This window comes from Bufo bufo, chromosome 5 (genome assembly GCF_905171765.1).
Source record: "Bufo bufo chromosome 5, aBufBuf1.1, whole genome shotgun sequence".
In the NCBI taxonomy this organism is placed as follows: domain Eukaryota; kingdom Metazoa; phylum Chordata; class Amphibia; order Anura; family Bufonidae; genus Bufo; species Bufo bufo.
The window spans coordinates 258651821-258674899 of NC_053393.1; the positions used below are offsets into that span (position 1 = coordinate 258651821).

Below are 23079 nucleotides of genomic sequence, written 5' to 3' on the forward strand. Positions count from 1 at the left end.
AGCATGTACAGGCGTTGTAGGGAGGTCATACAGGCACGTAGAGGCCACACATACTACTGAGCCTCATTTTGACTTGTTTTAAGGACATTACATCAAAGTTGGATCAGCCTGTAGTGTGTTTTTCCACTTTAATTTTGAGTGTGACTCCAAATCCAGACCTCCATGAGTTGAAAAATTAGATTTCCATTTTTAAATTTTTGTGTGATTTTGTTGTCAGCACATTCAACTATGTAAAGAACAAAGTATTTCAGAAGAATATTTAATTAATTCAAATCTAGGATGTGTTATTTTTGTGTTCCCTTTATTTTTTTGAGCAGTGTATTATAGAAGTAGAGAAATTGAAACTTAGAAATTTGCAATTTTTAAACAAATTTAGGTAAATTTGGTATTTTTTTTTATAAATTAAAATGATATATTTTTACTTCATTTTACCAGTGTCATGAAGTACAATATGTGACGAAAAAACAATCTCAGAATGGCCTGGATAAGTCAAAGCGTTTTAAAGTTATCAGCACTTAGTGACAATGGTCAGATTTGCAAAAAATGGCCTGGTCCTTAAGGTGAAATAGGGCTGAGTCCTTAAGGGGTTAAACACTATCATGTTGCACAGCAAAATGGCAAGGTATAACAATAAAACGATAAAATTTTTGTTTCTCAGGATAGCTGACCAGTCAATAATTATTACTTGCCAAACCGAGACCAATGTTGACGTAGAACAACTTCTTTTTTAGGCCGCTCAACATTTGCAATGTTGGGTGGAAGATCTGGTGTCCGACTATTCCATTCTGATGTGAGGTCCCCTAATGCTATTTTTAAACAGTCGGCTAAAATTTTCTCACAATGTTCTATACTCATTGCTTCATAAATGTTTTTCACCGTCCAGCGTTTTTTGCCCTTTGGAAGAATTACTTTTGTTTGTTTTGTTCCAATGGGAGCTGAGACAGATGTTGGAAGTTTAACTACTGCTTGTTCTCTTCCGAGATTCTTATTATGTGCTAAAATAGCAAGTTTTGTTCTAGCTTCCATGCCATCAATTCCAAAATGTATTCTTTTAGTACGAAACTTTAGTACTAAGCTGTGGAAGGCTTCAAGTGGTCCGGTGTGGCAATTTCTGATCAAGTGTGGAACATCACTCAAGAATTGTTGGTTTTGGACGATCTCCTCCAGTCTACGAAAAGCGGTACTCTCCTTTTTTAGCCATAATACTGAAGGGTTTTCTGGTAATTCATCATGGGAGCATTTTTTGTAGTGTTCTCCATTTTCCCACTCGTGCATGTCTAGTATGTGATTGAGAACAGAATTCCAACGTTCCATGAAGAAAACTTCATTGTGGTCACACGTTTTTACACTCCACCAGAAATGGTTAACTATCTTATCGATCCATGGTTTCAGTTCCTTTCCAGCTCTTCCGTTACTCGCCTTTAACAATTTTTTTTTTAAAGACTTTGCGTAATGCCAAATGTCAAACTGATGGTCTATGTCAGTGTACAACTCACGCATCAACTTTTGGATACTGACATGTCGATCAGAGACAAAGACACATACGTCAAAGCCGTTGTTAATTATTCTTTCCATAACCGTTTTGAAACCAAACTTCTCCATAGCAACTGAAGAACTGCACTGGCTTCGATGCACAACTTCAAAATCAATAATTTTTTCTGTATATAGGTCCATAACTGTATAGGTACAATATTTTGCTGAGTGGCCGGGGCTATCACATTGACCATCTCCAGCTATACACATGGGAAATTCATGCATTTCTTCATGTACTTTCCTTTTTTCTTCCTGCCAGGCAATATCAATTGCAGGGAAAACAAATTTGGCTTGATAACGGTAAAAACTTGTCTCTGAAATTGTGGTTAAACCAAAAATGTTGAAAAACTCTTTGACCTTTTGAAAATTGAGTCCACTGCACAATATTGAAGCAGCTAAAAGAACATTGCCACTCCAATAACGACCAATTTTAGGCTGGCTACTCCATAATAAAGACGAGTGCCCCCTCCTACAACTACCGCGAATTGTCAAAGCACTTCCCAGCCTTTCTTTTGAAAATGAACATACGGTTAGATTACAACCGTCAGTATACTGCCATTTGACCTGACGTAGAAGTGCATCAAGGCAACTTTCATTAACTATAAATTTATCATCGGTCACCATGTCTTCAACTGTTGGTTCAAGGATATAATTATCACGGTAAGTTTCCAAAACTGACTGTAATGCAATCAAATCAGATGAGCAGTGGCTTATCATCAAAGGGTCATACAAGTTATCCCTTGAATCCAGACCTTCACCTACATCTGCTTCATCATGACTGAAAATATTGCTGAACTCCAGATTTTCACCAGTTAATGGAAAAATTCCACTAACCACATCATCGTCACAGTTATCAACATCTTCAGGTTGCAACAAAATTTGGTCTTTTTCAATAGTAATGGGAGACAGCAGGCTAACAAAAGGAATGCTACTTTGATTTAGAATAGTTGAAGCTTTTGGCAAAGGTGTGGATTCAGTTACAATATCAGTAGGTTGTCTTAGAGGGGATTCTTGTTCCACAAGGACCACGTTTGATTCTATATTAATAATAATTGAATTGGTTAAATCAAAATCGGTCTGAGTCGAAGCATCACTGAATTTTAAAGTTGGAATTTCAACAGTCTCTGTTACTTGTTGATTTTCCACGCAAGAAACAAATTCAGTCTGATCGCTTGACTCTGTATTTAAAAATGATTCTGAGGACACAACTATATTCTCAAACTGTTGCCCACTCTGATTTTCAGATTGTTTTTTTGTTATTCTTTTTCTTTTTTTCAAATTGTCTGGCACTTTCCTTTCTGAATCCAATAATTTTTCAAATATGGTTGGATTTGAAATTGGACGAATTAGACGTCCACTAGCATTGACAATGAAACTGTCTTCTGTGAAATGTAAAGAACACAGTTTATATTTATTATAATTTTTCTTTTTGCAAGTAATAATGTCTTCGGCTATACAATTTAATTCCTCTCCCCCCAAAGGAATTAATATTGACAACCATTCCATTATTCTTTCCCTACTGTTGGGAAAGCAGTGCAATTTAATTTCGTGGCCGTTGTGGAGACGTCCTGCAACAAAAAAACAGTTTTTGATCCAACAAGTGGATGGCATTTTCAAAATTCCTGTTGGAAAAAAAAAAAATATATATTAATAAATACATTTTGTATGGATAGCAATGGTAATGAAAAATTAAACTTACCATTTTTTTTGTAAAATATAACAAACTTTGTAACGTAGAACCGAAGAGCTAGTAGACAACTTATTCCAACATGGAATAATTTTGGGGAACACCAAAAGAATATTAATCTTCTGTCTTCGTCCATTGTTGAAGCTTTGAAGGACACTTCTGTATTCAATACTTACCAATGTTTTTTACTTACCTTAAATTTTTTTCAAATGTATAAACACAAAAACGTTTAATCGTTGAACTTGAAAACAACCCAATTGCAACATTGATTTGGGTTTTGAACTTCATAACTTCACGCAAGATGATTCTTCTTCCAGCGATGAACGTTGTAGTTTAACTTACCTGTATGGTCCGTACCCAAAAATCCTTACCAGTGAAACCACTATAACAACCAAAAGTATTAAAATTATATTAAAAAAAATTTAAAAAAAATGATTTTCTGTAAAATATTTTAGATTACATTTTTTTTTTATAAGTACCTGTTTGATATGGTTTTATATTGGAAACGATCTTGGTCACACAAAGATATGCTAGATATCCTAAAATAAATGATATAATATATTTAAAAAAATACTGTTATAGGCCATCCAGATTTCGGGGTTCAATAAAATTGTGTTCTGTAAACTAAAAAAGTTTTGATACTTGAAAAAATTTCATTTAAACATTTTTAGTTTGGTGGTTGCAATATTATGATTACCGGGTTGTTGAGTGTGGTCACTAAAATTTAGTGTGTGAAAGCGTGGTTGATCTGATACGTATACTGTCCCACCATTATAAAATGCCTTTTTTTAATCTATTTTTTTTTATGTACTAGTAAACGTAACAGTCTTCTATCCACTGTACCCCATAAAACCGGCAATAGGGTCTATTTTCATTGGGTTATTACACTCATATGACACTTGACGTCAGTACTTTTTCTACACAATACTTGGAATGTATAATAATTAGCATATAACTGATTTGAAAAAGATATCAAAATGAGAGTACTGTATTAGTGTAGCATATATTTCAATAAAGTGGTTATAGTCAAACATGGCTTGTTTGTCTGTTGAAAAATTACTTGCAGTGTTAGAAACGGAAGCAGCTGTAACATAATAGTAGGCTAAGGGAGTATTACTGGCATTTTTTCACAGCTTGCTGAGAAGAACCCAACGAGAGCCGGAGTACAAACAATCCACCATAAAGGTACTTTCACACTTGCGGCAGGACGGATCGGACAGGCTGTACACCCGGTCGGATCCGTTGTTTCGCTGTGCCGACACTCCGTCCCCATTGACTATAATGCGAGAGTGGGCAAAGCTCCGGCGCAGTACGGCATTACACGGCGAAAGTCCGCCGGAATAAAAGTCCTGCATGTCTGACTTTTCACTACGGTGGACTTTCGACGCGCACTACCGTACTGCGCCGGACCGCTGCCCACTTCCCCATTATAGTCAATGGGGACAGAGCGTCGGCACGGCGAAACAACAGATCAGACAGGGTGAACGGCCTGTCAGATCCATGCTGCCGCAAGTGTGAAAGTAACCCAAGCCAGTTGTCCAACAAGCTCGCCTTATAGTAGAAAACAATGTATTATCCTCGTTTGGTTGATCCGTGGCCGATTATGATAACACGGTTAGCCTCAGTGCCTTTTTAAAGCCAAAATGCCAAAAAAAAAAAAAGGCGTGGGGTCCCCCGTAAAATATCATAACCCGCCAAAGGTAAACCAACAGCTGTGAGCTGCCATTATCAGGGTGAGAAGGGCCATGGTTTTTGGCTGCTTCTCAGCCTAGTAATAACAGCCCACAGCCGTCCCAAGAGAGAAACCATCACATCAGATGGTTTCTGGCTTGACGGCAACCCGGCTCTTCCCGGCGTCCCAGGGGGCTTTGGATACCTGGGTAATTGATTTGGGTTTTACTGTGGGCACAGTTGTCACAATCCAAAACAAGCTGGCCGACAATAAGAGCCTGTCATAGTGATGGGAGCCTCAGTACAGAGGTAACCATTACTACCACTGCAAGTATAGAATAGCACGAGTACAAATAGCCATGTTTTGAACCACTTTATTGAAATAATGACTCCCCAGCTCATGCCCTCGTCAACCATTTTAATAAGTAGTTTACGCTTTACTTTTCAGTTCTCTTCTGCAAACTGGATGACGTCCAATCTCTTATCTGTAAAAAAACAAAAACAAAAAAAAGGTTTCAATGCGTTATGTAAAATCATTGCTTGACAATATAAATACAGATGTTTTGACACAATGACAACTTATTTGGTGAAAAATTACCCCCTGCATGCTCGTTGCCTTAGGGGAAAGGGGGACCACTGAGGGGGTAGCTACTACTACCCCCCTGCATGCTCGTTGCCTTAGGGGAAATGGGGACCACTGAGGGGGTAGCTACTACTACCCCATCATGCTCGTTGCTTTAGGGGAAGCAGGGCCACTGAGGGGGTAGCTACTGCTACCCCCATCATGCTCGTTGCCTTAGGGGAAGCAGGGCCACTGAGGGGGTAGCTACTACTACCCCCATCATGCTCGTTGCCTTAGGGGAAGCAGGGCCACTGAGGGGGTAGCTACTACTACCCCCATCATGCTCGTTGCCTTAGGGTAAATGGGGGACCACTGAGGGGGTAGCTGCTACTACCCCCATCATGCTCGTTGCCTTAGGGTAAATGGGGGACCACTGAGGGGGTAGCTGCTACTACTACCCCCATCATGCTCGTTGCCTTAGGGTAAATGGGGGACCACTGAGGGGGTAGCTGCTACTACTACCCCCATCATGCTCGTTGCCTTAGGGGAAGCAGGGCCACTGAGGGGGTAGCTACTACTACCCCCATCATGCTCGTTGCCTTAGGGTAAATGGGGGACCACTGAGGGGGTAGCTGCTACTACTACCCCCATCATGCTCGTTGCCTTAGGGTAAATGGGGGACCACTGAGGGGGTAGCTGCTACTACTACCCCCATCATGCTCGTTGCCTTAGGGGAAGCAGGGCCACTGAGGGGGTAGCTACTACTACCCCCATCATGCTCGTTGCCTTAGGGTAAATGGGGGACCACTGAGGGGGTAGCTGCTACTACTACCCCCATCATGCTCGTTGCCTTAGGGGAAATGGGGGACCACTGAGGGGGTAGCTGCTACTACTACCCCCATCATGCTCGTTGCCTTAGGGGAAGCAGGGCCACTGAGGGGGTAGCTACTACTACCCCCATCATGCTCGTTGCCTTAGGGTAAATGGGGGACCACTGAGGGGGTAGCTGCTACTACTACCCCCATCATGCTCGTTGCCTTAGGGGAAGCAGGGCCACTGAGGGGGTAGCTACTACTACCCCCATCATGCTCGTTGCCTTAGGGTAAATGGGGGACCACTGAGGGGGTAGCTGCTACTACTACCCCCATCATGCTCGTTGCCTTAGGGGAAGCAGGGCCACTGAGGGGGTAGCTACTACTACCCCCATCATGCTCGTTGCCTTAGGGTAAATGGGGGACCACTGAGGGGGTAGCTGCTACTACTACCCCCATCATGCTCGTTGCCTTAGGGTAAATGGGGGACCACTGAGGGGGTAGCTGCTACTACTACCCCCATCATGCTCGTTGCCTTAGGGTAAATGGGGGACCACTGAGGGGGTAGCTGCTACTACTACCCCCATCATGCTCGTTGCCTTAGGGGAAGCAGGGCCACTGAGGGGGTAGCTACTACTACCCCCATCATGCTCGTTGCCTTAGGGGAAGCAGGGCCACTGAGGGGGTAACTACTACTACCCCCATCATGCTCGTTGTCTCAGGGGAGGTGGAACTGAGGGGGTAGCTACTACTACCCCCATCATGCTCGTTGTCTCAGGGGAGGTGGAACTGAGGGGGTAGCTAATACTACCCCCGTGGATTTAGAGACATCATGCTCGTTCGTCTAGGGGTGATTTTTACACTTACCCGAACGATGCCGTCACTGCTGCTGCTGCTGCTGTCTTCTGCGCTGGGGACTCCGAGACGGCGCCGGCTCCGGAACTCTGCAAGCTCAAGTTCTCGCGAGAACTTGAGCTCCGTCTCCCTTGCTAAGAGCCGAGCGCTGCGATTGGATGCGCTGGCAGCAAGGGAGACAGAAGACCGCCTACCATACCTAGGGAATCGACGCCTACTATAACTTAGGCGCCTCATTTGCATATTCGGCGCCAAACATAACGGGGGGCAAAGCGGACGAACGGGGGGTCCATTATAAATAAGAAAACGTGTCTGGGCATCACTGGCAGCAGCAGCATAAGGTAGTGTTGTTAGTTTACTTTTTTTTTTTTTGGTGAAAGGTCCTCTTTAAGGGTCGTTGTCATGCTGAAAGATGAAGTTCCTCTTCATGTTCAGCTTTCTAGCAGAAGCCTGAAGGTTTTGTGCCAATATTGACTAGTATTTGGAACTGTTCATAATTCCCTCTAGCTTAACTAAGGCCCCAGTTCCAGCTGAAGAAAAACAGCCCCAAAGCATGATGCCACCACCATGCTTCACTGTGGGTATGGTGTTCTTTTGGTGATGTGCAGTGTTGTTTTTGTGCCAAACATATTTTTTTGAATTATGGCCAATAAGTTCAACCTTGGTTTCATCAGACCATAACACCTTTTCCCACATGCTTTTGGGAGACTTCAGATGTGTTTTTGCAAAATGTAGCCTGGCTTGGATGTTTTTCTTCGTAAGAAAAGTCTTTCGTCTTGCCACTCTACCCCATAGCCCAGACATATGAAGAATACGGGAGATTGTTGTCACATGTACCACACAGCCAGTACTTGCCAGATATTCCTACAGCTCCTTTAATGTTGCTGTAGATCTCTTGGTAGCCTCCCAGACCAGTTTTCTTCTCGTCTTTTCATCAAGACGTCCAGTTCTTGGTAATGTCACTGTTGTGCCATGTTTTCTCCACTTGATGATGACTGTCTTCACTGTGTTCCATGGCATATCTAATGCCTTGGAAATTCTTTTGTACCCTTCTCCTGACTGATACCTTTTAACAATAAGATCCCTCTGTTTTGGAAGCTCTCTGTGGACCATAGCTTTTGCTGTGGGATGCGACTAAAAAATTTTTATGAAAGACCAACTAGAGCAGCTGAACTTCATTTGGGGTTAATTAGAGGCACTTTATATTATGGCAGGTGTATGCTGACTCCTATTTAACATGATTTTGAATGTGATTGAACACAGCTACAGCCCCAGTTATAAGAGGGTGTGCACACTTATGCAACCACATTATTTTATTTATTTATTTTCTTTCCTCCACCTAAGAAGAGATTTCCGTTTGTTTTTCAATTGAGTCGTACAGTTTATAGGTCACATTAAAGGTGGAAAAAGTTGTGAAATGATTTATCTTTGTCTCATTCTTTTACAGCACAGAAACCTGACATTTTAACAGGGGTGTGTAGACTTTCTATATCCACTGTATAATTAGGAAATTATATGTTGTCTAACCCCTGAAAGGGGTTATCCTGGATTTTGATATTGTTGACCTATCCTCAGGAGGCATAATCAATATCAGTTCAGCGGGGGTCCGGACCCCTGCCAATCTGCTGTTAGAAGAGGCCGCTGCGCTGTGCGAGTGCTCTTTCTAGGCTAGTGATATCCGCATACATCGGTCACATCAACTAGTTGCAGCTCAGTTCCATTCCAGTCAATGAGGCTGAGCTGCAGTACCACGCACAACCACATAGGCCATAAATATCAAATTCCTGGATAACCCCTTTAATGACTAGGCTTTAGCCACTCTATCCTGGTTTCTCCCTGCCAGCAGACTTCTTCCTGTGGCTATCCTCCACTCCCTGCGCACCTCAATAAACCTTTGGTGCTCATAACACTGTTGCTTTTTTACTAGTTGTTCTTCGTTAGATTTTGTGGTTGATTAACAATTAAACAATTCATACCAGGAACAATACAATAACCATCCATTTCGTAGATTCCAGACACCTAGCTATTGCAGTTTGGTCCTTGTTAGGCTGGGGCTACATGGCAACAATCAAAGATCACTAGGTAAGGCTACTTTCACACTTGCGGCAGAGTGATCCGGCAATCAGTTCCGGCGACGGAACTGCCTGCCGGATTCGGCAAAATGCATGCCAACTGATGACATTTGTAAGACTGATCAGGATCCTGATCAGTCTTAAAAATGCCTGATCAGTCAGAAAAATGCATTGAAATGCCAGATCTGTCTTTCCGGTGTCATCCGGCAAAACTGATCCGGCATTCAGGCAAGTCTTCAGTTTTTTGGGCCGGAGATAAAACTGTAGCATGCTGCGGTTTTATCTTTTGCCTGATCAGTCAAATAGTCTGAACTGAAAACATCCTGATACATCCTGAACGGATTGCTCTCCATTCAGAATGCATGGGGATAAAACTGATCAGTTCTTTTCCGGCATTGAGCCCCTGTGACGGATCTCAGTGCTGGAAAAGAAAAACGCTACTGTGAAAGTACCCTCTCAGTGCACATCACACCATAATGCAAATGACCGAGGTTGCAGCAAAACTTGCAAACTATTGTGACCCAAAAATCTAACATTGCATTTGTGCTACAATGTTTTTACAGTAAGAAACAGATGGCTTTTCCTCTCAAAAAAGCTATAAAAAATGATTTATGGATGCTGCCTTAGGATGATATTACATAAGCAGCTCAGTTGCATTAACCACACAATTACTGATTGCTGGGCTTTGGAAACGCAAGCCAGTTCATGTGCAGCCAATTAATGGTAACCGTGGTGCGGTCACAGACATGTAATGTTAATTGATACAGTTAATGGATACAAGGATTTTAATTCTTGTCGACTGAAATATTACTGAGGGTATTATGAGCGTTGCCAGTTAACTTGTTGATGGTAGTGCAATGCCATTATATAGTGGATGTGTGCGTTATGTTTTTAAAATTAGTTTTGATTTTCTGTCTTTCCCCTGCCTCCCAAATGCCGGGACCATAAAGATGGTGCCCACTTATGCGTGCACCGGGCGCTGGGTGCCTGCTGTTTCATACAGTAGACACCTGCAGCTAAATTCTGTGACCGGCGGTAATGCAGATCGCGGACTTTTAACCCTTCAGATGCTGCGGGCAAAAACGATCTCTGGGGCAGACGAATGCATTGTGTGTAAGCTTCAGTCCTCCAGAATGAACTGAAGCTCTTCTGCACATTAGTTTGTATGGAGCGACTGTATTTATGGGGGGGGGGAGAGTCTCCATAGGAATACATTGAAACTCAAATACTAATGCATTGGAGTGTGAGAGATTGCTTATTATTGTTCCTTACGAGAACTCATAGAGAAAATAGTGTAAACATATATATATATTTTTTTTATTAAAAAAAAAAATAATAATAATAATAAAAAATACACATAATGGGTAACGCCATGTGTGAAAACAAAATATAAAAATATTTTTATATTTCAAACGTCAAATGGCCAATTCGCCGTTTTTGGTTGCTTCACTTCCCACAAAAAATTAAAAAGGGATCAAAAAGTCTTAACTCAGGATGGTATCAATGAAAATTAAAGTTCTCCTTGCACAAAATGAGCCCTCATACAGATTCATATACATAACTACAAAAAAGTTACAGGGTCAGAAGATGGCGATGAAAAGAAACACATTTTTTTCAAAGTTTTTGTGTTTCAGTATTAAAATGCAAGAAAAACCATACGTATGTGGTATCACCGTAATCGTACTGACCTGGAGAGTGAAAGTAATTGGTAAAAACAAAATCCATAAAACTGTTGCCGAATTGTGTTTATTTCCCAACTTCACCCCATTTGAATTTTTTTTCCAGCTCCACAGTACATTGTATGCATTATTAAATTGTGGGTTAGAAAGTGAAACTTGTTTAGCAAAAAACAAGCCCTCATACAGCTATGTAAACGGAAAAATAAAAAAGGTATTACTCAGAAAGGCAGGCTGAAAGGGTCAAGCACAGCATTCTTCCATAAATATATACACACACACGGATTGTCACAAAGGGGTTAATAGCAAGTATTTTTATAGGTTTGTCAAGCCATAATTCTAAACAAAATAAAACCAATTTGAAACGTGCAATAAATAAAAGCCTAATTAGAACATTCTCTAGGGAACATCTTCATGTTGAAGCGAATGAATCCTGAAGATCTGTTCAGCCAGGTTATCATGCACTCCTGTGTACCTGCTGGCAAGAATAGTATGTCAATGGCATACACCAGGAGGAATCGGAATCTGTCATGAATGTAAATGGGTGCCATGCTGCTAGCAGGGGCAGACTGGAACTTAAAGTGGCCCTGGAAAGAAACCTAAAAGTGGCCCCAATGTTTTAGATGGATCCAAATTGACAGACGGTGGGGCAACACAAGTAGATGGGTGCCAGTTGGCTGGGTCAATAACACTATAATACAGCACAGAATACTATCCCACAGAACCAAATGCTCCAAAGCAGCACAAAATGCCTCCCCAGAAAATGTCTTTAACCTTAGAATGTTTTCCTGGACGTCCTCTATAGTTCCGCCAGTAGTGTGTACCCAGCCAGCAACAGCGAGGAAGACTTGGGTGGCCCTGAGGGCATTGGCCCACCGGGAGTATTCCCTGTAGGGTCTATGGCCAGTCCGCCCCTGGCTGCTAGTGTGAACAGAACCTACTCTCAGGACATTAGCATAACATATTGCGCCATTTTTTTATGGCGCCATTTTTGTGACGGGCGTGAAGAAAAGAATATAATAGAATTCTTGTTGTGAGTTCATTCATAGTTAAAAATTACATTATTTCCGTGCAGATTTTAATGACTGTTTCTGTTTTCTTACCCTTGGGGTATGTTTTCATGACAGAGTTTGAAAATCTGCTAACAACATTTAGAGCGGGTCTGTGTCATCTTGTGTCTTCTTTTATTTTTATTTTTTTTAAAGACCAATGGGTTTTTACTTTAGTACAAGTAAAACTGCACAGAAAATGCGCAAAAAAACATGCCGTCACAGAGAGGTTTTTTTTTTTTTAACAGTTCCCACTCATTTCAGTGGAAGATTCAGCCTGTACTCCACCCCAAGATAGGGCATGCTGCTTCTTTTTTTCCATGTGAAAAAAAAGCAAGTATCCTATTGAATCGAATGTGAGGCTGTTTTGAGGTGTTTTTTTTGGAGCTGAGTTTGAGGTGGAAATGCACCAAAAAACTCTGTGAACTGGCCCTTAGCCTAGGGCTACACAGCGACATATCGGGTACAACTATACTGCAACATGTGTCACGCAGCATTTTATAATGCTAGTCTATGGTGTTGCACTGCGACATACTGCAAGACGACAATCACACAAAAATCCATCTTGAATGTTGTTTTTTTGCCACTAGTGTTGCATCATACATGGTAGATAAGACAGCACTACTCACTGTATTGTTCCAGTTCTTCCGTTTGGTGGCGGTGCCTGCAGCATTGAATTCTGGCCTCCCGAACTCCTTGAATACTTGCAATATGTAGTGTTACACCATAAAATTTGTCGCACGACATTACTGCGACAAATGTCGTCATGTAGCCCTAGCCTTAGAGATTTAAACTGACTAAAAACATTCTGTTAAAAGCAAGCAGGTTTCATAGAAAATATATATAAATGAGACTATGGAAATAAGCCTTGCAAGCTTCAAGGGGCGTGCAAAGAAGACTCTCTGAACCTTGTTAAGTACATCTACAAGAAGCTGTTCTATTTTGATCGACAGCAGTAAGGTTCTTTCAAGGGCAAAGGAAAGAACTAAAATCAATTCACTGCAGCATTGTGTTTCCTGCAGTGTTAGGCCTCCTGCACACGACCGTTGTGTGCACCCGTGGCCGTTGTGCCGTTTTCCTTTTTTTTCGCGGACCCATTGACTTTCAATGGGTCCGTGGAAAAATCGGAAAATGCACCGTTTTGCAGCCGCATCCGTGATCCGTGTTTCCTGGCCGTGAAAAAAATATGACCTGTCCTATTTTTTTCACGGCCAACGGTTCACGGACCCATTCAAGTCAATGGGTCCGTGAAAAATCACGGATGCACACAAGATTGTCATCCGTGTCCGTGATCCGTGTCCGTTTTTTCCTATCATTTCAATGGCAAACTTGACTTAGATTTTTTTTTCATTTTTCATGTCTGTGGATCCTCCAAAAATCAAGGAAGACCCACGGACGAAAAAACGGTCACGGATCACGGACCAACGGAACCCCATTTTGCGGACCGTGAAAAAATACTGTCGTGTGCAGGAGGCCTTAGTGTGAGGCACAGGTCTTCTGCTGACAATAAGGAGTACTCTGCCCTTTAGAAAAGATCATTACGTAGTCATTCAGTTGTTAGTTCCTAAAAGTAATATGATTTCTGTAGGCTACACCGCCATCAGTAAGCTGATTGCTTGAAGAAGCTGACGTGTCCACATATCCCTCCAGCTACATGAGAAAGGAGAAATATTTCATTAACCTCAATATATTAGTCACTGGGAATCATATAATTTAGAGAACTAAGCCAAGTCTTCCAAGTCTGTATTAAGTACTCTGTGTCGCCTATATAGCCTAATATGAAATATAGTCATATGTCCTGAGCAGCCTATGACCTTTGAACTCTGTTATGAATACCTGTAGTGTACATGTCTAGCATGGATGTATTTCTTATTGTGTATCATATATCCGGTAATTGATGGTTTTCTATATGGATACGATATCCTTTAAAGGGAACCTGTCCCATTGACCAGGCAGCATGTCATAGAGCAGAAGAAGCTGGGCAGATTGATATATAGTTTTATGGGAAAAGATTTATTAGAACTGTAATTTATTGCTTATTCTCGGCTTTGAAGTCAAGGAGGCGGTCCTATTAGTGATTGGCAGCCTTCCCCCTATGACTGCTGAGTGTTTGAGAGCTGTCAATCACTGATAGGACCGCCTCCTTGACTTCAAAGTCCAGAATGAGGGGAATATAAACGTAGCTCCTCCTGCTCTGGTATATACTGCCTGCAGCTTACATTGCATTTTCATGGTGACAGGTTCCATTTAATATAGTAGAAATTGAGTAAAACATCTATAAATCAAAAATATATATATATATTGTAGATAGATAAACATCCCTTTCTTCCCCCACTCAGCCCCTCTGACATGAGCATCGGAGCATTGAATGCTCTGATGCTCTCCCTTGCCCTGCGCTAAATTTCACAAGGCAAGGGATTTTTCTGGAGATCCGCTGACGTACTGATCTCTCCACGGGTAAGTTACATGGAGGCTTCCACCTAGCAGTGAGCCTGGTGACATCACCGGAACTAATAGGCGGGCTTTAGCGCTGCCCTAGCCTGTAAAAGGGCGTCGCCAGTGACGTCACCGGGAACACTGCTAGGCGGTGGTCATTTTTGCCTAGTAACTGTTTAGGTAACATTCAATGAAAAGGACCTACGTGTCAATGCTGTTATTTTATAACTTCTTTTTACTGAACTCTATAGGAAGAAATGGACAGTAATCCAATGGTGTCATCGCTTTTGAACAAACTTGCAAATTACACGAACTTGCCACAAGGAGTTAAGGAACATGAGGAGTATGAAGATCGCAAGAGGAAAGAAATGAAGGTTCGTTATTTGCATTCTTGGCATAAAACACTGCTTTATACTTGCAAAATCGTAGGTTGTGCTAATATTTTTATACACTGTGTAATAAAGTCCTCTAAACAAGTATTTCTCAACATTTTGTCTCATGGAGGGATGGTGAGGTCTTTACATACTCCAAAAGATTACTTTGGCAGTGATGATAGTACAGTATCATTAAAGGGGTAGATAGGATAGGGCAAAGCTTATAGCTGGAATACCCCTTTAATTAACTATTAGATCGGTGGAGGTCCATCCCTTAGCTAAGCTCATTTCAGTTTACTGTGGTACAAGATGTTATATCTCATAGACTAATAGTGGTAGTGGGTGAGGATTTGGCATATTCGTTTTCCTGTTCCCATGACTGCTGTACAAAATGTTTCGGTTTTAGCTTTTAGTGTCTGTAAAGGATTAATAGTAATGAGTTTGCCCAGGATACAAAAAAGGTGGGCTACTTTTTCCGAAACATTGAGTGTTGAGTTTTGAGATCAGAGTGTCATGGCGGGGAGTAGGGGAAACCCCCCACCGTGCAGTGTCAGAGGGTAAAGGGGGATCAGCCTGGCCAAAAGGAGTAAGAAGGGAGCAGGTCACCTCCTACAGCGTCCCTAATCCTCTCCCTGACTCCTCACTGTATGAGCCGACCCCGATGGTAGGACGACTCATACTCAGGATTCCTAGAAACCCTAAGTCGCCCTGGTAATCCCTCACTTAGGAGCAGGGGAGAGACAACCTGTTCATCCCAGTCATGGAGGAACAGGAGTCTCTGAGGCCAGGCTGCAAGGAGAGGGGGACACATACATCTATAAGGAGATGGCAGGTAAGTGAAACCCATAACACACTTACCTGCCACAGACACACTGACTGGAACCCGTGCACAAGTGCTGGTGTCCACACCAACATTAAAGGACACAGCACAAACCACAACCACACAGGAACCCAGGATAACCATAGCTTCAATAAATGTGAGACACCATAAAAACATCTAACATCTATGACCACAAGGGTGGCCCTCACTGGACAGATGCAATATGAAGACCAGGAGGATAGCTGGAGTACCCCTCAGCTACAGGCTTCCAGCAGAGGCTAAATAGGCCAAGCAGCCACACCCACACATACAAAAACCCAGTGTTCACAAAACACTAGGAAGGGAGTTAACCCCTCCAACACCAGACAGAGGAAGGAAGCCACTTAAAGGGGAAGTGCACACACAAGCATAAAAAGCTACACGTTGCCGCAGGCAACAACATGCATGGCAACCATGTCACGGCAATCACCCAGAAGGCCGAGACACTGCCACCGCATGCTCACTCAGCAACACGTTGCCGCGGGCAACCGCAAGTGTAGCAACAGTGTCACAGCGCACACCATAGGCCGTGACACAGAGTCAGCCCTTTCTTTCTTCATACTGTGACTACTAGAACACGCAGCCTGTTGCCCTTCTTTGTGAGGAGGGGTGAGAGAAAATATACGTGCCTTTCACATATTGTATTAATGCTATTCACAGGCTCATCAGATTGTTTGCTGATCAGTTTATGGTAAATACAAAACATAGGACACACAGGTCTTTAGTTTTTTCTTATTTGCTTCTGGCGTTTTGTTAAATGGGTTTTCTCCATTAGGCTAGGAATACATAGTGACATGTGTCGCTGAAAAGTCTTGCAACATTTTTTTATAATGATAGTCAATGGTGACATACTGTGACACAACAGTCACAAAAAGCCCGTACAAGTTGGATTTTTGTGCGAATGTCGCAGTGCTACACCATTGACTGTCATTACAAAAAAATGTAAGCCCTAGCCTTACAGTCCTTCCCTTCCTGTGTTTGTGCTTGCTCTTCCCTGTCATATGGAATACAGATCTTCACTGAGGCCAAACGTCCTCGTACAGCTCGGTGTTGCATTAACACAGGGGACTTGGGGCCCCATTCTCAAACCCTCAGCGGTCAGACATGTATCACCCATCCTGTGGGTGATAAATGTTTTAATAGGAAATCCTATTTAAACCCTTCCTGATGCAGCTTTTTTTTTCTTAATTTTTCCTTAACTGCCTTCCAAGTGCCATACCTCTTATTTTTATTTTTACCCGAGTTACCGCTAAAGAGCATGTAGCTGGGGGCAATGATTAGAGACTGTACCAAATGGTCTCTGATCTGCTAGCAGTAAGCTTTCCCTCCCGTGCTCTGATCGGGTCCTCCCGTTTCATAATCGGGGAAAGCTGGTTCCCAATCTCTCCCCACCCCCACCCCATTGTGGCATTCCCTCCTGGAAACAAAATGGTGCACACATGCGCTGTAGGATACTGTGCCCTGGCTTTGTTCTTCATGGAGATCACATAGGTGTATTTTTACTAACACAGCCAGGACTGAACTACTATTCTGTGCACTTTGCATTGGGAAAAAACACATAAAACCACACAAATCAGTTCAATATTATACAAAATTAGTTCAGTACAATAAACTGGTTAGCGGGCATCCATCACTGTCCGTGTCATACTGTCGGTCAGTGGGCATCCATTACTAGGGGTCAGTAAGGGGTTGTCCATCCGTCACTAATAGTCAGTGGGCATCTGTTACTAGGCATCCATTAATCTCCATCCGTAACTGTCGATCAGTAGGTGTCTGTTATTGTCAATCACTGAGCGACAGTTAGTGTCCATCACACCATTACTTTGTACACCTCTTTGTTAAAAAAGTAAAATGTTAGTTTAGGGTAGGATATTTTTCTTTTTATAATTACTGGGCTTTGAGAAAAAAAGGCTCGAAGGATGTATAGTGTGCAGCAGGGATATGAGTTTTTATGCTCCGACTGTTCAAATAGTAAAATGGACTTCAGAGGTGGAAATATATTCAGATAGTGGTGGGGTTGGGTGATATCAAAAATATTCCCACGATGAGGATATTAAGAAATTTTTCACGATAATGATCTATATCACAATAAATACCCATTTAGAAGAAAAAAACACTCCAAACATGTACTCTCATTTCCTTATTGCCCCTATACATTATAATATCTCCTTGATTCCCCACCAACAACAGGGTTCCCGTTCACCCTGACGCGATGGAGCGGCATGTCGTGCATGCGCCCTGCTGCTCCATTCATTCTCTATGGGACTGCTAGAGATTGCATGGAGTTGGTAGTAGATCAACTGAGATGTGGCTGCAATCTGGCCAGAAATCATCCTGCATGCCAGTTGGTACATTTTTCAAATGGACTGTTAAAGGGAATGTGTTGTCAGAAAATGACCTATTGTTTAAATCATATTTTTATTTTGAACATACTTTTTAAAGTATTTTTTAAAAATTCTGCCGTTTTCGCACTGGCCAGTAAGCCTAATAATATGTACCACTTGGTCTGCGTACAGATCACTTTAGTGCAGTTATCTGCTTATTATAACAGGTAGGATTAGAAAGACAGATATCAGTTTATCTGTCTATCTACAGATAACAGGATCCACCATTCACAATAGATGATTGTCATTGAAACAGAATAAATAAATCTGCGTTCAAAAATAAAAACTGATTAGAAAACAAGGACATGTGTCGCTATCTGATTTTTCAGTGACACATTCCATTTCATTGATGATTCATTTTTAAAGGTGTTGTATGAGTTTCAGTTTTTGCAGGCAAACTACAGGAAGGCAGTTTAAATACAAAAGTTAAAACTCCCCTTCTGGAGCCCCTCTGGTCAAGCACCACCACTTTCTGCAAGGCTGCAGCTGTGATGTAATATTTATAGGATGTCATCACTGCAGCCAATCACAGGCCTTAACAATGTATGTCACAAGACTGCTGAGGCCAGTGATTAGCTGCAGTGGTATACAGGACTTACCCGCTTCAGCCTTGGCAGAGAAGGCAGAGCAGAGGCACTGGATCGGATTGGGCTCCTGAAGGCAAGTTTGATTGTTTTTTAAATATTTTACCTACCAGTTGCCCCTCCCTTACTCTGACAGCTTTGCATCAAATAATTTAACAGTCCATTTGAAAACCGCACTTACTTGCATGGTGGTGTTATTGATTACACCATGGTTGCATCAGGGCCCAATATCCAAAAATGGCCGTACTGGGCCACAGAAATCTGCCTTTGGTGGAACTAAATTTCAAGGTACTTCATCACTTCTCTTTTGATGAAGTAATGTTCTTTGTAGAATATATTTTCATTAATATAAGGTGGCTGATCATTGTAATTGTATTTTTGTTTGCTGGTAAGAATGAGATGACTGCTGAGCTTTGCCCCATTCAGCGTATCACAAGTTGAACAATGACCTCTACAAAACAAGAAGTATTGGCCTCTGTGAACATTTCAGGGTTTTTTCATACATTGACATGGTAAATTAAAATGCAAAAGTTATTTTTAATGCTAAATTCCTTTTTAATGCACGTGATATTATAAAGAGAATATTGACATTTAAATTACCTGTGATTTGTAATGAATAAAGTTACCAAAACTCTCTATTTATGAAACTAATCATGTTTGTTCTCATTTTAGGAAACGAGAATGGGAACATTCATTGGAGTATACTTGCCTTGCTTACAAAATATTCTTGGCGTTATTCTTTTTCTGAGATTGACGTGGATAGTTGGAAATGCGGGTGTGCTAGAATCTTTTTGCATCGTCCTGATGTGCTGTTCATGTGTAAGTTGATATTATTAGTTTTAAAGGGCATCCGTCAGCAGATTTGTGCCTATGACACTGGCTGACCTGTTACATGTGCGCTTGGCAGCTGAAGGCATCTGTGTTGGTCCCACCATGTTCATATGTGCCCGCATTGCTGAGAAAAATGTTTTAACATATGCAACTGAGCCTCTAGGAGCAATGGGGGCGTTGTCGTTACACCTAGAAGCTCAGCTCTCTCTGCATCTGCTGCACCCTCTGCACTTCTACTGACAGGACCAGGAGGTGTAAAAGTGATCATGCCTGCCTAGCCCTGTCAATAAAGGTGGCGAGGGGGCAGCAGTTGCAGTGAGAGCTGAGTCTGTAGGTGTAACAGCACCACCCCCTTGTTGCTCCTAGAGGCTCATTTGCATGTATTAAAACATCGTTTTTCTCAGCACTGCAGGCACATATGAACATGGGACCAACACAGATGCCTTCAGCTGCCAAGTGGACATGTAACAGGTCAGCCAGTGTCATAGGTACAAATCTGCTGACAGATGCCCTTTAAAACTTGGATTTCTATTCTCAGTTTTCTTTTCATAAGTGCAATACCAGGAGTTTTAGCTGCCTAATTGAGTATGAATAATACAGGCTGGCAGCGATCATGGAGGAAATCCCCATTAGTCAGAGGCTCTCCTCCAATTAGTCTGTCTCAGGAAAGTGATACTTTACACAAGTCTTTTGAACTTTCTTGTATTCCCAAAGTTCACTTCGATACTGCGCTTAGCAATGTCATTGAAGGCTGGACTTCCACTAAAACAAGAGCTTGGAGGGCATCTGTCACAGATTTGTACATATAAAACTGTCTGACCTGCTGCATGTACACTTGGCAGCTGAAGACATCTGTTGGTCCCATGTTCATATGTGCCTGCACTGCTGAGAAAAATTATCTTACACTATGTGAAAATGAGCCACTAGGAGCAACAAGGGCATTGCTGTTACACCTAAAAAGTCGGCTCTCTATACAACTGCCGCCCTCTCTGTACTTTAAGGCCCCTTTCACACGGGCGAGTATTCCGCGCGGATGCGATGCGTGAGTTGAACGCATTGTACCCGCACTGAATACCGACCCATTCATTTCTATGGGGCTGTTCACATGAGCGGTGATTTTCACGCATCACTTGTGCGTTGCGTGAAAATCGCAGCATGTTCTATATTCTGCGTTTTTCACGCAACGCAGGCCCCATAGAAGTGAATGGGGTTGCGTGAAAATCGCAAGCATCCGCAAGCAAGTGCGTATGCGGAGCGATTTTCACGCACGGTTGCTAGGAGACGATCGGGATGGAGACCCGATCATTATTATTTTCCCTTATAACATGGTTATAAGGGAAAATAATAGCATTCTGAATACAGAATGCATAGTAAAACATCGCTGGAGGGGTTAAAAAAATAATAATAATAATTCAACTCTCCTTAGTCCACTTGATCGCGTTCAGAATACAGAATGCATAGTAAAACATCGCTGGAGGGGTTAAAAAAAAAATTATAATAATTTAACTCACCTTAGTCCACTTGATCGCGTAGCCCGGCATCTCCTTCTGTCTTCATCTGATCTCTGTGCAGCAATAGGACCTGTGGTGACGTCACTCTGGTCATCACATGATCCATCACATGATCCATCACATGATCTTTTACCATGGTGATGGATCATGTGATGACCGGAATGACGTCACCACAGGTCCTGTTGCTGCACAGAGATCAGATGAAGACAGAAGGAGATGCCGGGCTACGCGATCAAGTGGACTAAGGCGAGTTAAATTATTATTATTTTTTTTAACCCCTCCAGCGATGTTTTACTATGCATTCTGTATTCTGAATGCTATTATTTTCCCTTATAACCATGTTATAAGGGAAAATAATTCAATCTACAGAACACCGATCCCAAACATGGGTACCAAACATGCGCGATTTTTCTCACGCGAGTGCAAAACGCATTACAATGTTTTGCACTCGCGCGGAAAAATCGCAGGTGTTCCCGTAACGCACCCGCACATTTTCCCGTAACGCCAGTCTGAAAGAGGCCTTATTGACAGTGTTTACACTTTACAAAGTTGACACTGTCTGTCTCTGTCAAAGTAGAGTGGCAGTGGTAGAGTAGGGCGTGGCAGTTACAGACAGAGCAGAGCTTCTGGGTGTAATAGGAATGCCCCCTTGCTCCTTAAGGCTCTTTTGCCTTCAGCTGCCAATTGCACATGCAGCAGGTCAGCCAGTTTCATAGGTACAAATCTGCTGCCAGATTCCCTTTAATAAATGTTCAGTGTCTCTTTAGGAGATTAATATATAAATTGGTAAAATGGCTTCATCCATTCAGTCACATTACTTTCTAGTGTCTTAAAGACCGTTGTGTTAAGTGGCCAATCTGGGTTTAGGTCTGCTTATATCAAAAGCAGTGCCACTTAGGGTTGTTGCGGGTATCAAAATTTCGATACCCAATCGATACTTTTGTCCCGGTATCGATGCGCAGTCTAGTATCTCTGAACATGAGCACGCTCATGTTCCCTCAGCAGCACAGAGGAGAAGGAAGCAGTCTCTTCCTCCCCCTGTGCCACTGCTGCCGCTGCCACCAATGGGGAGAAAGGGGCGGAGGAGGGGAGGGCGCACTGCGCCACCAATTATAGGACTACCTTTTTTATGGGTTCGGACTTAGTTAAGTTACCAGGCTACATAGAGCGGCGTCCAGGGATCTCCCTGCACCTACTATTATTCCTGGGCGCCGCCCGCTGTGCCCCGTTACTGTCTCCTGCTCATTATGCTAATTACTACTATCGGAGCGATGGGGAGGAGACATCAGCTTCTCTAGTGGGCGTCCCTTCTCGGAACGCCCAGGAGAGAAGCTGATGTCTCCTCCCCATCGCTCCGATAGTAGTACTTAGCATACGAAGAAGGAGACAGTAATGTGTCCCAGCGGGCGAACGGAGCGGCGCCCAGGAATAATAATAGGTGCAGGGAGATCCCTGGGCGCCGCTCTATGTAGCCTGGTAACTTAACTAAGTCCGAACCCACCAAAGGTAGTCTTTAACTTTTAATACAGGAGGCAGGTGCCGGCAGCAGAATCAAATTGCCGGCACCCTGCCTTTCACAGGGAGCTGCGATCAGCGGCAGTTAACCCCTCAGGTGCGGCACCTGAGGGGGTTAACTGCCGCTGATTTGCTGCCAGTACCCGCCTCCTGTATTAAAGGTTCATTATCATTGGTGGCGCAGTGCGCCCGCCCCCCCTCAACCCCCCCAGTATTAAAATCATTGGTGGCTCAGTGCCCCCTCAACCCCTCCAGTATTAAAATCATTGGTGGCTCAGTGCCCCCTCCTCCCCTCAACCCCCCCAGTATTAAATCATTGGTGGCAGTGGCCACAGGGTCCCCTCCTCTTCATTGGTGGCAGTGGCCTGGGGCTCCGATCGGTTACCATGGCAGCCAGGATGCTACTGAAACCCTGGCTGCCATAGTCGGCTCCCTGCTGCTGTGTGAACAGAGCACAGGGCAACAGGGACAGTGTGAAGTTGTATTCACCCTGATAGAGCTCTATTAGGGTGAATAGGACAAGGGATGAAAAAATCCCAGGTTCTAGCCCCTAAGGGGGGAAGTCCAAACTATTAAAATAGAAAAAAATCTATGCGGTGAATGCCGGAACAAAAAAAAAATAATAATAATTAGCGTTTCGCTATTTTTTAAAAATGCGCATTGCACGT

At 42.7% G+C, this 23079-nt stretch overlaps 1 protein-coding gene across 4 annotated transcripts in view; it reads left to right on the forward strand.

The window, feature by feature from the left end:
* Positions 1-23079, forward strand: part of SLC12A7 (solute carrier family 12 member 7) — a 408366-nt gene that overhangs the window by 209270 nt on the left and 176017 nt on the right. For all 4 annotated transcript variants that reach the window (XM_040432155.1, XM_040432156.1, XM_040432158.1 and 1 more), the window contains 2 exons: positions 14605-14727; positions 19227-19373. In XM_040432155.1, the coding sequence (XP_040288089.1) occupies positions 14605-14727; positions 19227-19373 (270 nt within the window). The remainder of the gene's footprint in view (positions 1-14604; positions 14728-19226; positions 19374-23079) is intronic.